Source organism: Quercus lobata, unplaced genomic scaffold (genome assembly GCF_001633185.2).
Source record: "Quercus lobata isolate SW786 unplaced genomic scaffold, ValleyOak3.0 Primary Assembly Scq3eQI_2016, whole genome shotgun sequence".
In the NCBI taxonomy this organism is placed as follows: domain Eukaryota; kingdom Viridiplantae; phylum Streptophyta; class Magnoliopsida; order Fagales; family Fagaceae; genus Quercus; species Quercus lobata.
The window spans coordinates 1-15,475 of NW_022154718.1; the positions used below are offsets into that span (position 1 = coordinate 1).

Sequence of the window (15,475 nt, forward strand, 5' to 3'; positions counted from 1 at the left end):
GTTGCATAAACCAGTGCATTTATTCGAGCAAGAGGGGCACTGATAACAGCAGGGAAAAAAAAGGATATCAGAAATAATATCAAGGATCCAAGAATTCCCAAACCTATAACCACAAAATTAAGAACACAAACGCAGCATCACTTTGAATTTATTACAACTTGTATAGTCGCTGAATATTGAGAGCTATATATTTTAGAGTTTACAATCCAGCAATTAGAATTCCTTAAGAGTTACCTATCAAAAAAAAAAAAAAAAAATTTCCTTTAAGAGTTGACATTTATATTGTTCAAAAACACTAGGAATTTTAATTATTCCATATTTTAAGTAACAATAAATTTTAAAAAAAAAAATTATATTTCAACTGCTAAGGCCTTGTAACTCAATTGACACCTTCTAATGTTGCTAACAAAGACATCCAGAGTTCAAATCCACTCCCCCCCCCCCCCCCCCAAAACTATTGAATTGTTAAAAAATAAAAATAAAAAAAGTATATTTCAATCATTTAAAATAATCTTATACACACTCATTTAGTAACTAAAAAATAATGCTGGACCATTATGGATAGTCTTGTAAATAACCAAAATACCCTTGAACATTGAGGAACATTCTATTTGGGTGAAATTTTTTTTTTTTTTTTCCTAAAATTTACTCTACATAGTTTTATAGGGAAAGAGTGAAAAGTTGAATTTAAGGGTCTGTTTGGGATCCGCTTATTTTGTTGAAACTGAAAACTTTTTGCTAAAAGTACTGTAGATAAAAATAAAAGTTAACTGAAATAGTACAGTAAGACCCATAAATAGTACAAAAAAATGTGGCCATGAATAGTAGCAAAAATAAGTTAAATAGTAAAATAAGTTGGCAAAAATTATTTTTGCCAAACACACACTTAAGTATAATATTAGTAATTCTCACAAGTACAAAATATTGTAAGAACTGAAATTTCCTACATAAAAGGTGGGACTTGAAATCTTGCACGTTATGGAAATTGTAATTCTAAAAAATTATGTCAAAGGAACAACCAAATTTTCACAAATTCCCAAGATTTTATAATTCTCATTCCAAACTCTTGCATAAAGAACACACCCTTAAAGGACTTGTTGGGATTAATCAAAACTTAGAAATAGATTCAGGTTTCAAGGTTTCAAATAGTTATCATTATAAGCCGCAAGTATGTTTACATTGTTTTTAGAGAAAATTATGTATTTAATGCTATAGTTTAGGGGTGTAACAAATTAAACCTTGAAATTTCAAAATTAACAAATTAAACCCTAAGGTTTTGAAAAGTAACAAATTAACCCCTAAGGTTTCGAAAGGTAACAAATCTAACCTCACCCCATTGAAGTAGATTGTGTATGGGGTTTAAAATAGGATAGGGTTTAATTTGTTATTTTTTGAAACCTTGGGTTTAATTTGTTAATTTTGAAATTTCAAGGTTTAATTTGTTACACCCCTAAACTATAGCATTAAAAACATAATTTTCTCTAAAAACAATGTAAACATACTTGCGGCTTATAATGTTAATTTTTGAGGTTTAATTTGTTCCACCCTTTAAACTATAGGATTTAAAATGAAGTTTTCCCTAGTTTCTATCATATGCTGCGTTCTACCCACAATGTCCAGTCTTTATTATCTAAGAAATGATAATTCTAAGGATTTCCCCAAGAAAATAGAGATGCCTCCTATGTTCCTGTAATATGTTATATGTGGAAGTGTGACTGTGCATGCACAAGCACGGGAGGGCATGCATGCATGGAAGTATATCAATCTGATCATTGTTGCATCTAAGAAATCAACTAAAAATCAAGGTATGATTCCTTGTTTTCCTATTTCACTAGGACAATTCACTAACAATAATTATCAAAAGCTTTTAAATTTAAATAAGCACAAAAATGAACAAGAAATAACAGGGTCTAGAGTAAAGATCACCTGCCATATAACTCCCAGGCAGTGGCTCGAAGTAAGTATGAAGAACCTATTAATTGCAATACAGATCCAGGAATTGAACTGGGTTGCACACAAAACTGGAAAGCATTTTCATTGCTTCCAGATCCATTCTCTTGGGACAAAATTGCTGAACCCAATGGCTTTTGTAAATTCTTAAGCCATGCAGTACTAAAAGCACCATCAGTTGTCATTGTTGAACTTTCAAAGCTAAATTCGCTAATCAGATGAGAACTTAGCCTCAATTCCTGCAAACATCACACAAAATAAGAAAAAGAAAGCAACAGCACTAAGAAATCAAATTATTTGGAATTTTATCTGAAATGGACAAAAGACAAATGATAATCATCAAATGCCTCATGTTACCTTGCAAACATTAGTGGGGCATGTTCTGAGTTTCATGGAAGCTTTAGGACCAAATGATACTAGAGGCCTTTGCACATGCTGCACATGATGGTAGAACATTTTCAATTTACTAGATGCAATAATATAAAGCCATTAGAAATAAGATTCCATTCTACTCCCTAGATCTCTCTAACATTTTTTTTATATAAGAAAAGAGTTTATTGATATCAAAAAAAGGGGAACACCCTAGTACATAGGGAGTGTACAAGGGGTCAAACAATCAAGAACAGAAATTACAAGAATCTAAGAAATCAAGAAAAGATAAAAATGATTGGTTCCACAAAGCAACCAACCAATCCATTAAAGTGCTAAAGAAAAATAGCTTCAAGTCTGATATGGATCTCTCCTTATCTTCAAAGCACCAACTATTTCTCTCCCTCCAAAGGCACCACAATAAGCAATGGGGAACCATCAACCATACCCATTTTGATGATGGCCTCCCTAGATCTCTTTAACATGTAACTCATCACGTCACAGGGATCCAAAAATATGGGTTTTCTTTCAAATATAGCTTCAGAAAGATTATATATACATGACATGAAGTAATGTGTCACAGTAATTTGTGGCACACATTTTGAATGGATATCACAACATTCCTAATCCTAAAATTTATCAAAGTTCAATGGAATTATTAATCTAGCAATGATTCAGTAGCACTTCCCAAAAACATTCCCCATGCTTAAATCGAAAATAAATCAAAACCATAAAAGCTATTGATCTTAACGTTTTTAAGTATAGAAACATGTGTAAGTACACGAAACAGTTAATCCAGTGCAAAACCAAGGGACCAATTCATTTATGCACAAGAATTTTTATATAAAAAAAATAAAAATAACATAAAATAACCCTAACAATTTATTTACATTCTTGCATGAAGCTGTTCCCAGTATATGATACATAAATTCTCTTCATGCATCCCTAATATCTTGCATTTAGATAATAGAGTATTTATTTATGTATATGTGCATGATGGGCATGTGCACATACAAATGCAAACATAGTGGCAAATGCCAGTATTTGGTGGGCTGAGCATTCCCTTCCAATTGGGCATTTATGAATATAAAGAAATATTTTGAAAAAATAATAGAAAACATTAATGTTTCCTTTCAATTTAATTTCTGTTCCCTGAACATTATCTCATACTAATTAATCCACATTTGGCTAATTTCAATTAGCGTGTAAGCTACCATATTTGGTAACTTCTAGAAAATCAAAAGGGTTGTTTGCACTTTACACTGATCCAACAAGAAACGAAAATATATTATTACATATGTCCTTTTGGAATTCAAATTAGCCATAAGAATTCAATAAGACCCATTCTAGAATATTAAGAAATTACAGAATTTCCCTTGATACATAAATTATAATAAATCTTTCTCACTGCCTCCTGCATCAGGCAGATCACTGGATGTTTCTACTGATGCTATACTGTGGAATCCATCTTTTCTTTTGGCATTTCAAGCGAGTTAGAATCCAAGGAATTTTCTTGTATGAATAGTTTATAGTAAAGATTCAATGTGAAGAGAGGATAGGATGGACTGCTAAAATGCCTTACTTGTAATCTTTTTTTTCTTTTGGGCACTTAGGTGATTGCTATCAATCAAAGGATAGACCTTAGTGCGATGGCAAGTTCCCTCTACCCAGAAATTTGTTGCAGGTTTGAGTTCGAGAATCAAACTCTCCAACTTGGGGCAATGCTACCTATCAACCATATCTACCAGACCTCGTAAAAACGAGTCTTGTGCATTGAGTAGAACCGTTTTGGGTGATCCCTATTGATCAAAGGAGATGATGGACAAACATGGACTTTAAGTTTAATGCATCACCACAAATTGGATTAAGTTGCAGCAGTAACTCATGCATAGTATTTTATTTTATGGAGGACAAAAAAATACATACTAGTAATATCCCAATATTGCAGGAATCAAATAATCAATTACCGCTCCTTATGGACATCACATAGAGTAAAATTCTTCAAACATTTGACTCTTCAAAAGTAATTTTATTTGAACCTGAGAAGGACTATATCACTCCACTTCCTCCACAGTTTATTTAATTATAAAGAGACAATTCTCTAGGCAAGCAGAGGTCAGAGCTGGGAGAAAGTGTTGTGAACAATCCAAATCACAGGGGAAATATCATGTCCCATATTTCTTATATATGAAAGCCTTTTGTAGGTGCTCAAGTAATTGCTATTGACGCCTTAGTGTGATGGCAAGAGCCTTCTGCCCAACCGATTTGTTGCAGGTTCAAGTATGAGAATTAGTCTCTCCAAAATTGCAGTAAGCCAGGCTGCTTACCACCAACCACCCATCCCAGAGCCCATAGAAGTGGGACCTTGTACATTAAGTATGACCTTTTTAGGTGATTGCCATTGACGAAAGGAAATGATGGATAAACAGGTAACTTAAAGCACTAACACAAAGCGGATTAAGTGGCAATTGTAACTCATGCATAGTTTTTATTTCCATAATTCAGAATAGAAATACATTATCACTACCACTTTCAGGGGAAGACGTACAAAGAAATTTTACAATGAGATAATCCACAAAGTATAGTAACTCCAATTCTTACCGTTAAATCAAATTTAGCCATTGCAAGATGATTGGAAGCCACCAATCGTTTCAATTTTAGACTTTCTGCTCTCTTTAGAGACCCTCTCAGGAGGACAAACAATTGTTGCTGGACAGAAAGCGAAATGCCTATACTGGTCAAAGGTGAGAATGATGACCCCAGTATCCCAGCTGTACTTGAGACCCCAATTTCAGACAACAAGTTGCAGATAGCTGCTAAAGTGTATGCAAGACAAGTATCGTTACTTAGCTGCACAAATTGAAATAAATCAGTCCTCATTGTGCAACAAAAAACTGAAATAAGAAAGAATACAATCTGCTAGTGCTTTGCAACAAATAATCCCCCATCATATTGTAAATAGAATGCCCAAATTGAGCTTCAAGTTACACTTGGTGTAATCCATGGGGATGAACCCGCTCTCTAGTTTCATATGCTCAGGTAAAAGCTATTTTCCACATCTTTTAAACAAACATTACATATTATTTAACATTAATTTAAACACTAGAAAATCAGTCTGACACTGAATTGATCCTGCATCTACCACATTACCAAGAGGAAAGCCAATTCCCTTATTACTATATACATACCGCAATATTCACATAAAACCAGAAGCTATAATTCTACTTTAGCTGAGCCGCTTAATTAAAAATTAACAAAATTCAACAGATTCCCAATTTTTTGAATAAATGATTAGGATTCTTTGAGACTTAAAGCTATATTATTTCTCCATTTTTTCACTAAAAAGATTAGGATTTTATATGCTTTATCATTGTTTGAGTTTTGTTATAATATTAAACCATTCTCAAATGCTAATTTAACAATCAACTGATCCAAACTATCAACAACAAATCTCTAAAAGCTAAAAGCAGATGGGATATACTCATGCAAGAGTCCAATAAATTACAATCTGGTAATTTTTTTTTATTGGTCAGTAGTACATGCACCTGGCAGGTCTTGAACCCACAATCTCAACCTCCATCCAGTTCTTACAAGGAAAGAAGATACCATTTGAGCTAGAGCTCATTGGATACAAACTAGAAAATAAAGTTAATTACATAAATAAGGAGATTACCTGTTGAGAAACACGAACTGCTTCAGTCAAAACCTAAAGAACCAAGAAAAACAATTGTCAAACAATAGCAGGGGTATAAAGTAGAATGCTACAAGTCTACTTTCATAAATGGTACAGAAAATGGGCAAGAGGGTTCTTTTGGAAGGGAAATGCATTCCACATGCTCACCTCCAAAGCTTGCTTTGGATGCCCAAACTGAAAATGCATCATCCCTAGAAACAATAAAGCAATTTCATATCTCCCAAAACTATTGCTACCAGATGCAGGAGGAACAAAATCAATTCCTTCTGTCCCTGCACTTTTGTGCCAACATTTTTTCAGATTAGTTCATTTTTCTTAAACCTGAATTTATAACAAGAAGACAAGGAAATAAAGTTAAAATTGATAAAATAAAAAAATTCTTAGAGATGTATTCTTTGCTGCAATATAGAATTTCAAATATAGACTGCATTTTAGATAATTTATTTTTAGTTAGTGTTTCCATAACCATTTGTATGAAAAATAAGTTGTCAGATTGATTTTTTTTTTTTTTAAGTAGTCAAGCCACTGAATACTTACATACAAATAGTTATGGAAACACTAAAAATTAATCTGACAACAACTTATTTTGCAGAAGCTTCTTTTCAATATAGGTACACCAGGCGGCCAGACCTCAGCTTTCCATTTTCAGTTTGAAATTATAGATATTTAGGTTAAAACATGAAAAATTTAGCCACGATAGAGGCAGTTTACCTAGTACAACATTCACAAATTAAATAGCAAGCTAAAATCCAGATTTACCTGTAATCAAAATAACGGAGAAGGTTCTCCAAAGCAGCAAAATAATCATCATGACAAAGGCTATTCAAGTAACGCAAGAAGTGAACCTACATCATAATCCAGCCAAAAAAAAAAAAATGCAGCAGCACCATATTAAAAGTGCAAGAAACAACAGAGAGTAGGAGAAAATTACCAAAAAGAAAAGCATTAATAAAGAATGAAAATTAATTTACACGATGAAGCTCTGGTGCCAATTTATGGAGCTGCCTTAAAATAAGTTCGAAAGCATTCAAAGAGAAAGAGCTTCCATTCCTGCCACGAGAATAAGGATTGAGAACTGAGATTCAGTACAACCTAAAGTGCAACTTCATAAGTTCACAAACAAAACTTTAATTTAGGAATATTGCTTACTTTTCAAGTGCATCGGCCTGCTCTTGTAAGTACCCTTGTATCTGCCAGTTTGTTCGTAGGAATATTCCACTATTGGGCTCAAATTCTCTTAATGCATAATCCGGAGGATGCACATATGAAGAAGCCTCTCCAACTTTGTCACCGTGCTTGGATTTTGGGTCAGCAGGAGCTTCAATATCTGCACGTTTAGATAGCTAAATACACTATTACCATTTCCTTGCCTCTAGACATAAGACATCAAATTTTAAAGAACAGCCATGATGACCGTAATCCAAAATACTGAGGTGGAGGGAGATGCGACCATTGGCAGACAATCTTGGCATGAGAAAGTGATGAGGGAGACAAAAAGAGATATTTACTTTAATATAGTATTATTTCATTTTGCTAGTCAATTGTATTTTATTTTAGGCCCTAGTATCTGATTAGGTTTATATGTACTTTTTTTTAAGTTAGGGTTAATTAATGATAAGACAATTAGGGTTTCCTACACCACAAAATTAGGGTTCGTATCTCTATATAAGCAAACATTGTACTCCAGTCAAAGGGGAAATTATTTTGATGAATGAAAGATATTTTGTTTTTTTTGGTTTGATGCCGACTCCTAGCAGTTTTCTGCTGCTTGGTGTTGACTCCAAGCAAGCCTAGATGTTGGCTCCCAAGTTCTATACTTTATTTTTTTGTTTTTTTTTTTTTTGGTTGCAAAGTTCTGGTTTATCCCGCATCAGGGACACTGTCATCTTTACATCTTTGGTTGATTTTAAGGACTCTTTCAAGACTTTTTTTTTGGGGGGGGGGGAAAACACCAAATTGATATCTTCTCTCTTTCTCTAAACATTGCTGCTAAATGTATTGATAGTAGACTAAAGACAGAGATTCTAGGGGTGTTGTGTAAGTTGGATGTGGAGAAAGCATATGATCATGTGAGTTGGGGTTTTCTAATGTATATGCCCCAGAGTTGTAGGTTTTCAGAGAAGTGGAGGAAATGGATTGTGTGCTGCATTTCTACTGTTAAGCTTTCCATTTTAATTAATGGTAGTCCTTCGGATTTCTTTGGAAGTTCTAGGGAGATTCGGCAAGGGAATCCTTTATCTTCGCTTCTATTTGATGTTGTTATGGAAGCATTGAGCCGTATGTTGGAGGTGGCTGCAACTGCTGGTCAGTTTTCAGGATTCTACGTGCACAATACGGCTGGTACTTCAATGATGGTGTCTCATTTGTTATTTGCGGATGACACTCTTATTTTTTGTTATGCTGATCCTAATCATTTAGTTACTTTAAGGGAGATTCTGCCTAGATTTGAGGGGGTTTCAGGTTTAAGAATTAATTTAGGGAAATCAAAATTGGTTCCAGTTGGAGACGTGCACAATCTGGATGATCTGGTGGGGTTGTTGGGTTGTAGGCATTCTTCCCTTCCTTTGAAATATTTGGGCCTTCCTTTAGGTGCTAAGTTCAAGCAGCTCTCAATATAGAATCCTATTTTAGAGAAGATGAAGCGGAGACTAGCAGGTTGGAAGAGGCTTTATTTGTCTAAAGGGGGTAAGGTAACTCTTATTTTTTGTGAAAAAGGTGATAAGTACGTAAGGTGTTAGCCTCTTGAGGTTTATTAGAAGTGGCCGGTTGAACTTTTCTAAACTCCTACGATATGAGGTGGGTGATGGTGCTAGACTGAAGTTTTGGAAGCATGTGTGGTGTGGGGATTGTACCCTCAAAGAGGTTTTTCCAAAACTTTACTATCTTAGTAGGGCAAGGGATGCTTCAATGGCGGAGGTAGGTTATAGGGTGGTTTGGTGGAAGGATTCATTGGGATGTTTGATTTCATCATCCACCTCAAGATTGGGAGCAAGAACCTTTTGATCGGTTTATGGGCATTGTCTACTCTTCAATTGTGAAAGGGGTTGGCCCTGATAAGGTTTTTTGAAATCCAACTAGGAGTAGAGGCTTTGAGGTTAAAGGATTTTATCTTTCTTTCTAACCTCCAACTCTTACTTCTTTCGCTTGGAGAATGGTGTGGCAAGCGAAGGTTCCTCCAAGGGTAGCTTTTTTTCTCATGGTCTGCTTCCTTAGGGAAAATTCTTATAATTGATAACCTTCGCAAAAGGCGTATTATTGTTCTTGATTGGTGCTATATGTGTAAGAGGTGTGGGGAGTCAATGGATCATCTTCTTCTTCATTGCCCCATAGCATTTGAGTTGCGGTCTTTGGAGTTTTGTTTGTTTGGAATTCATTGGGTTATGTCACATAAGGTAATTGAGTTGTTTAAGTCTTGGCAAGGTAAATTTGGGCATCATAGCAATATAGGCTTTTGGAGACTTGTGCCACATTTTTTGATGTGGTGTATTTGGAGTGAGAGGAATGCTAGATGTTTTGAGGGATGTGAACGATCCTTGCTAGAGATTAAGTCTTTCTTCTGCCATATTCTCCTTGTTTGGGGTGTGGTTCTATCACATTTTTCTTGTTTTTCCATTCCTATTTTACTTGATCATTGTAACCTTGGTTCTTGATTTTTACCCCAAAGTACATCCCCAATATACTGGGGTTGGCTTCTTATTTAATAAAAAATTTCATTACCTATCCAAAAAAAAAAAAAAAAAATGTAATCTAGCAAGTATGTAATAGCAAGTTCTTTCATGTAATCAACACTAACATGATCAACTTCAAACAATCATAAACAATGTTGTTGAAAGCATTAGGTGCACTAAAAAACAAAGGCCCTTTAGAGCCTCGGCACAAAGCATAAGTGCAGGCCTAACTAGAGAAGCACACAGTTTTTGAATATAAGTATAAGGGCTTCTAATAGAAAGATTCATCACAAATAATCAAAAAAGTCCCGTTAGCAGAGCATCATGCAATTGCACAAAAGTTGTATGTTCAAAATTTCAAATCCTACATAGGCTATTCCAATTTCTTTACATTTTCTACATTGCTATTTTGATCAAGATTATCAATTGGCAACAAGATAATCAACTAATAACATAAAAAGTTAAACATAATATTTTATACAACTCTATTGTGCTTTACAAAATATATTCAACTATGATAGCGATGTTCAAAACAAAAAACACGGTTTAATCAAAATACTACCAAAAGGTAAAGATCAAGGCACCAATATAGTGAAAAGCAATGACTCTTATGCACAGGTTTAGAATTTAGGGTTTTGGGGTTTTAAACTTAGGGTTTAGGGTTTTAGGGTCTTACTGGCTTAACTATGCAATAATTCAATCATAGCATACCTTCCGAAAGCAATCTTAGGAAAATTAACTACTTGATTCTCTATTATCTTCACAAGCTCACTTTCTTACTAGTTTGTCATCAAACAAAAGGGGCAAGGGGCTCTATGGCCTATGCTTTTATAACATCTATACATGCTTTACAAGTAAAAAAGTTAAGTGTTTATACCTTCAACCAAATTAAAGAGTGCTTTTGGCGCATGAAGATGAAAAGATACTCTCTCACTAGCCCTTTTTCTTGCTTCAATTTCTTCGGTAACTTTCTTGAAGACAAAATTTTCCAAGTCCATGTTTTCATATTCTGGAAAGGCCTCCAAATTGCTACTGGAATCTTCAAAACACGTTGTCTCATAAGAAGCACAACTTGAGAGGGCTTCTTTACAATATACCCCTATATTTGTCAAAAGGTGGCACACACCCTGCACTTCAAAATAAAAACCAAGAATGTTATCCTAAAAGTGGAAAGAGAGAAGTAAAGCACATATCTAACATTCTATTTGTCCCATAAAGGCTTAAATTACAACACAACTACAAAGTAGAAAAAATAAAGTGAAAACAAAAGGAGAAAAAGTAAGCACATAGATTTTTTTGAAATAATATTTGAATAACTTAGAGAGCTGGAAAAGAATAATATCAAGGATAGTATGATATGTGCAAGAGTTAATGTCAACTATAATAGCTCTAGCTCTTAATCCTTTCCATTGCTTTTCCAGTTTGCATCCGATGTTAAATTAATACAAAAAGTGAACCAGCGGGAAGCAGATATGAAAAACGTAACAACAAAATTTTTTAATAGTAATTACACACGCACTTAGTAGGCCTTAAACCCACAACCTCACTCTCCACCTTGCTCTTATAAAAACAAAAGATCAAAAATAAAGAGGAGAGAGAGATGAAGGAAAGATTATTGAAGAATATATCCCAACTGTCAAAATTAAATTAAAAAATGTACAATTTAGCACTAAGACTGATGTATCTAAAAATTAATACAACTTTAATTAATAAGAAATACACAGAAAGTTATTACCATAAACAAATTTATTGTATTATGTTAAACAATGAATCATATTTTCTTTTAAGAATTTTTCAGAAGCAACTTTTTTTTTACAATGCACATCATTCCTTTCTTCTTCTTTATTTGCCTTCCTGTCTGCCTCTTTTGCAACCCTTTTTTTTTTTTTTGCAAACCTCAACCATACTTTAACATCAGTAGCAGTACTATCAGCTGATCAAGAATTCAGCTATTCTAACAGAATACATTATTGCTTTTTTGGCATCATTTTTTAACTTTGGATAGAAGAAGTCTTTAGGGCCATAAAATTATTATCCAGAAAAAACGCCCACTTAGCTTGAAGCATTTGATGCAGATGGCAGTTAGACATCTTTTCAAGAGATGTATGGTAACAAATAAGTAATCTTGTGATAGAAGGCAAACAAGTGACCAACTTTAATTTGAATAAAGCATGGAGGAAGAGGAACTGACTGTCATCTCTATGCATTTATTGCCACTGTCTAAGCAATCTTAAGAAGTGATACACTTATGAATTGGGAATGGCAGATTTCTAGAGCAAAAAGTGAAATTTAAAGTTCTTTCATGCTGATACTGAGATTTGTTAGCATGCACGTGTTTCAGAAATGTGTCTAACATGACTGTTGAAAGTCAAAAGGTTGACTGACTGCAATCTAAGATACCTGTCAATTCAACTGAAAGGGCAGAATGTTTAACACTTGTAACTGACAAGAAAAAGTAATTTGCATATAACAAGTTCAACTCCATTTATTTTGGGTGGGTGTAGTATACATGTTTTTGTGTCCATGTTTGAAAAAGGAAAGAACCTGAAAAGGTAAATGAGGGCAGAATCTGGCTAAAGCTTTGCACGATATACATTGGTGTAGAAAGCTGGGACTTGGGAGGGGGATTTTTTAAATCCATTGGAGGCAAGATGGACCTAGGACTATCAAACAAGAGGTAGCCGACCCCATTTCTTAAATTAAATGCAATGGGATTTTATCACAATATTCTGCTTCAACAGTAAGAGACCTAGCCATTTAAGGTAGTGTACACTTCTACTCTTGCATATGATGCCTATGCTTGGAAAAAAATGCCTTTTAAGGGTCTCCTGTGGCAGATCACCAGGATTTACTTTTCTAGGCATTTGATCAGGAAAAAGCTTTGATTTTCAAAAGCACCTCAAGCCTCCAAATCTCAGCATATTCTGGAAAGAGTAAATGAAATACAAGAGATCATAATTTACCAGATAAATGGACAAGAAGGTATTTCCCCAAAATGAAATGGAGAAGCCTCTATACAAATACTATTGTGAAGAGTTGATGAGACAAGCTAGAAATTGACAGGCATTTGACAGAACAAGTCCTCACAATTTGACCACAACTCAGAAGGAAGAATCAGAATTCAACCCTATCTATGGATAAACTTGGCCTCAATTTTTTAAAATTAAGCTGGGTTTGGATTAAGAGAACCCTAAGAAAGGATAATATCTTTTCAAATAACCTAAATATTGGTCAGACAACAAAACTATTTGGAGAATATCTTGCTATAATTCATGTAAATAATTTATAATCCTTCCCTTTAAATTTCTCTGTTGTTATATGACCTTGCATCACTCTGAAAGACTACCTACAATAGACACACAAATTGATAAAGGGAACAAAATACATTGGCAAACTCAAGGTAGTCAAAGGCAAAAGGCAACCTTAATGGTCCGTTTGGATTGAGGGAGAGTAGAGTAGAGTAAATTTAGAACAAAATTAGCTTATTTTTAGCCAACTCTACTCTACTCCCCTCCACTCCCCCCTCCATCCAAACAGGCCATAAGTTTCCAAGGCATTGTATCACACAAGGCGTGAGGCAACAAAAAGGCACTAGTCTGATTAAATAAAAGCACCAAATTCTAAATATAGTTATTATACATATAGGACTTAAAATCATATGCATCTAATGTATTGAAATATTATAATCATTTGTTGCACAAAGAAATATATTAATTGATTTCAAAATATGCTTAACATGGTTTAAGCTCTATTTATCATTATAACAATAGGTTTTACAATAAACTTCTATAAATTAATAAATCTAACAATAAGTTTTAAAACAAGCTTTTGTAAATTAATTAATACAACAATAGGTTTTTTTTTTTTTTTTTTGATAGGTTAATCCAACAATAGGTTTTATAACAAGCTTCCAATAAAAAAGTTAGAAATTAAAAAAGGCTCTCACCTTAGCCCCTTTTACATGGTTTAAGGTGCTCGCCTAGGCTCTAAAGACAAGCACCTAACAAAAGGCTTTGTCTTTGACTGCCATGGGCAAACTAGATAAAACTACATGTGACTAGAAGTGAGGAAGTGATAAATGCAATAGATATATCTAACAACAGAATCAACATAAGTGGTCTTCAAGATAGTACTTGTATTTAAAATTTATGGTGATTAAGTTTTAATAGCCAAGATTCACTTTCACATAAGTGCCGTCTTTGGTTAGAGAGGTAGTGGAATTTGGAAGGTTCCTTTTTTGAATATCCCAATGTAAACAGTAAATACGACATTGAGCTTGAATTGTAGTCAGTAAGGACACATCAGATTAACTAACAATATAGAAGAACCATGGTAGATAATTAAAGATTGAACCTTTAAAAAATATATATATGTAACTTTAATTCACAGCTAAACAATAATGAAACTGAGAAAAATGATGGTGAAATCAAATGGAGGTCTTTCAAAATGATATTGGAAAACATAATACCTCAAATGCTAACAGATTGAAAGCAAGTATACAACGACGGAGAAACATCCCTAGGTTGCTAGCAGGGTCCAAAATAACCTGCTCATCTTCCAAAGCACCGGATTCAGGGCTGCCAAGAATCCCTAAACAACATTACACATAAAATTAACGAACTATCCATATCAGACAATTACAAAAGTAAGCAATGAGATTAGGTACACAAAATTGAAGACACGAGAAAATGAGTCACGTTGCTTTTTAAATTGGGACCAACTCACCTCGCATTTCGGAAAAGAAGTTGAACAAGTCATCAGGTGACGAAAGAGCCGAAAGCCTAGTTGTTAAATGATCAATGAAACGAGGGTTCAATACGCCAAAAACTTCCCTCAATTGACCAATTAGCTCGTCGAGTTTCGGCTCCAAAATATCATCACACGACTGAGAAAACAAAAACAAAAAAATGCGAAATTCGAATGTAATTACTACAAATAAGATGATTCGTTTGCGAAATTCTAGATAGAAAGAAGAAGTTGAAGTGAAATTAAAGAGAGATTGAAGTGAAGGCGGTTTTACCTTAGTGAGAGCTAAGAGGAACAAGCCGAGGCGGTTGTGCTGAGCGACGGAGGCGAAGGGGAAATGAAACGAGATTTGGGCGGAAGGAGCGTAGATCTGAAGGAGAATGCAAACCGAAACTTTGTGTGGCGTGATTGAGAACTCGCCTGGCGGTTTCACAATCCCTGCCATTTTTTTGAATTTTGAGACTCCAGACTCAGACTCTCACTCTCTCCCACTCTCTTTGCGTTTGTATAGTGAGTGAGTGAGTGTGAGAGAAATATAAAGGTGTTTAACTTATTTGGTTGTAGGGTGGTCGATAATGGCAAATAAATTTGGTTAGGGTTTATGGAGGATGAAAATTTGGGGTTTTTAAAAAAAACCGGGAAAATTGATGTGCCGGAATGGAGTTATTTCCTTTTTATCTTCAAGTAGCTATAAATTATAGGGAGTCTATTAGCTAATTTTCTTTTCTTCTCTCTTTTTTAACTCTTAAGGCAAATTTTAACGTTTTCAACCCGACAGTTTTTGGTTTCCTTCCATTTGGTTGTTGTTATTTTCAACTTGCAATTAATTTAATCTCTTTAGTCAAATCACCAATTTTCTTGCACTTTCTTGGCAATCAAACACAAAAAAATAAATTCAAATTATCAATTACTCAACAACTAAAACAAACCTAAATTTGGACCCATAATGACGGTAAATTAAAAATAATAAAGATTAAATTGACTACAAGTTAAAAATAATAATGACCACCAACGCACATATTTAGTGCGATAGTCACTCCACAAGTAT

General features: G+C 34.2%; 1 protein-coding gene across 1 annotated transcript; it reads right to left on the minus strand.

The window, feature by feature from the left end:
• Positions 1 to 4: 4 nt before the first annotated feature.
• Positions 5 to 15,028, minus strand: LOC115973098 (anaphase-promoting complex subunit 5-like). Its single transcript, XM_031093332.1, has 13 exons — positions 14,702 to 15,028; positions 14,407 to 14,566; positions 14,150 to 14,271; positions 10,559 to 10,808; positions 7,163 to 7,340; positions 6,985 to 7,063; positions 6,773 to 6,858; positions 6,161 to 6,290; positions 5,993 to 6,025; positions 4,921 to 5,169; positions 2,308 to 2,385; positions 1,931 to 2,189; positions 5 to 39 (listed from the first exon to the last, which is right to left on the minus strand). The coding sequence occupies exons 1-13, from the start codon at positions 14,870 to 14,872 to the stop codon at positions 20 to 22; spliced, it is 1,815 nt and encodes a 604-aa protein (XP_030949192.1). The 5' UTR covers positions 14,873 to 15,028; the 3' UTR covers positions 5 to 19.
• Positions 15,029 to 15,475: the final 447 nt, after the last annotated feature.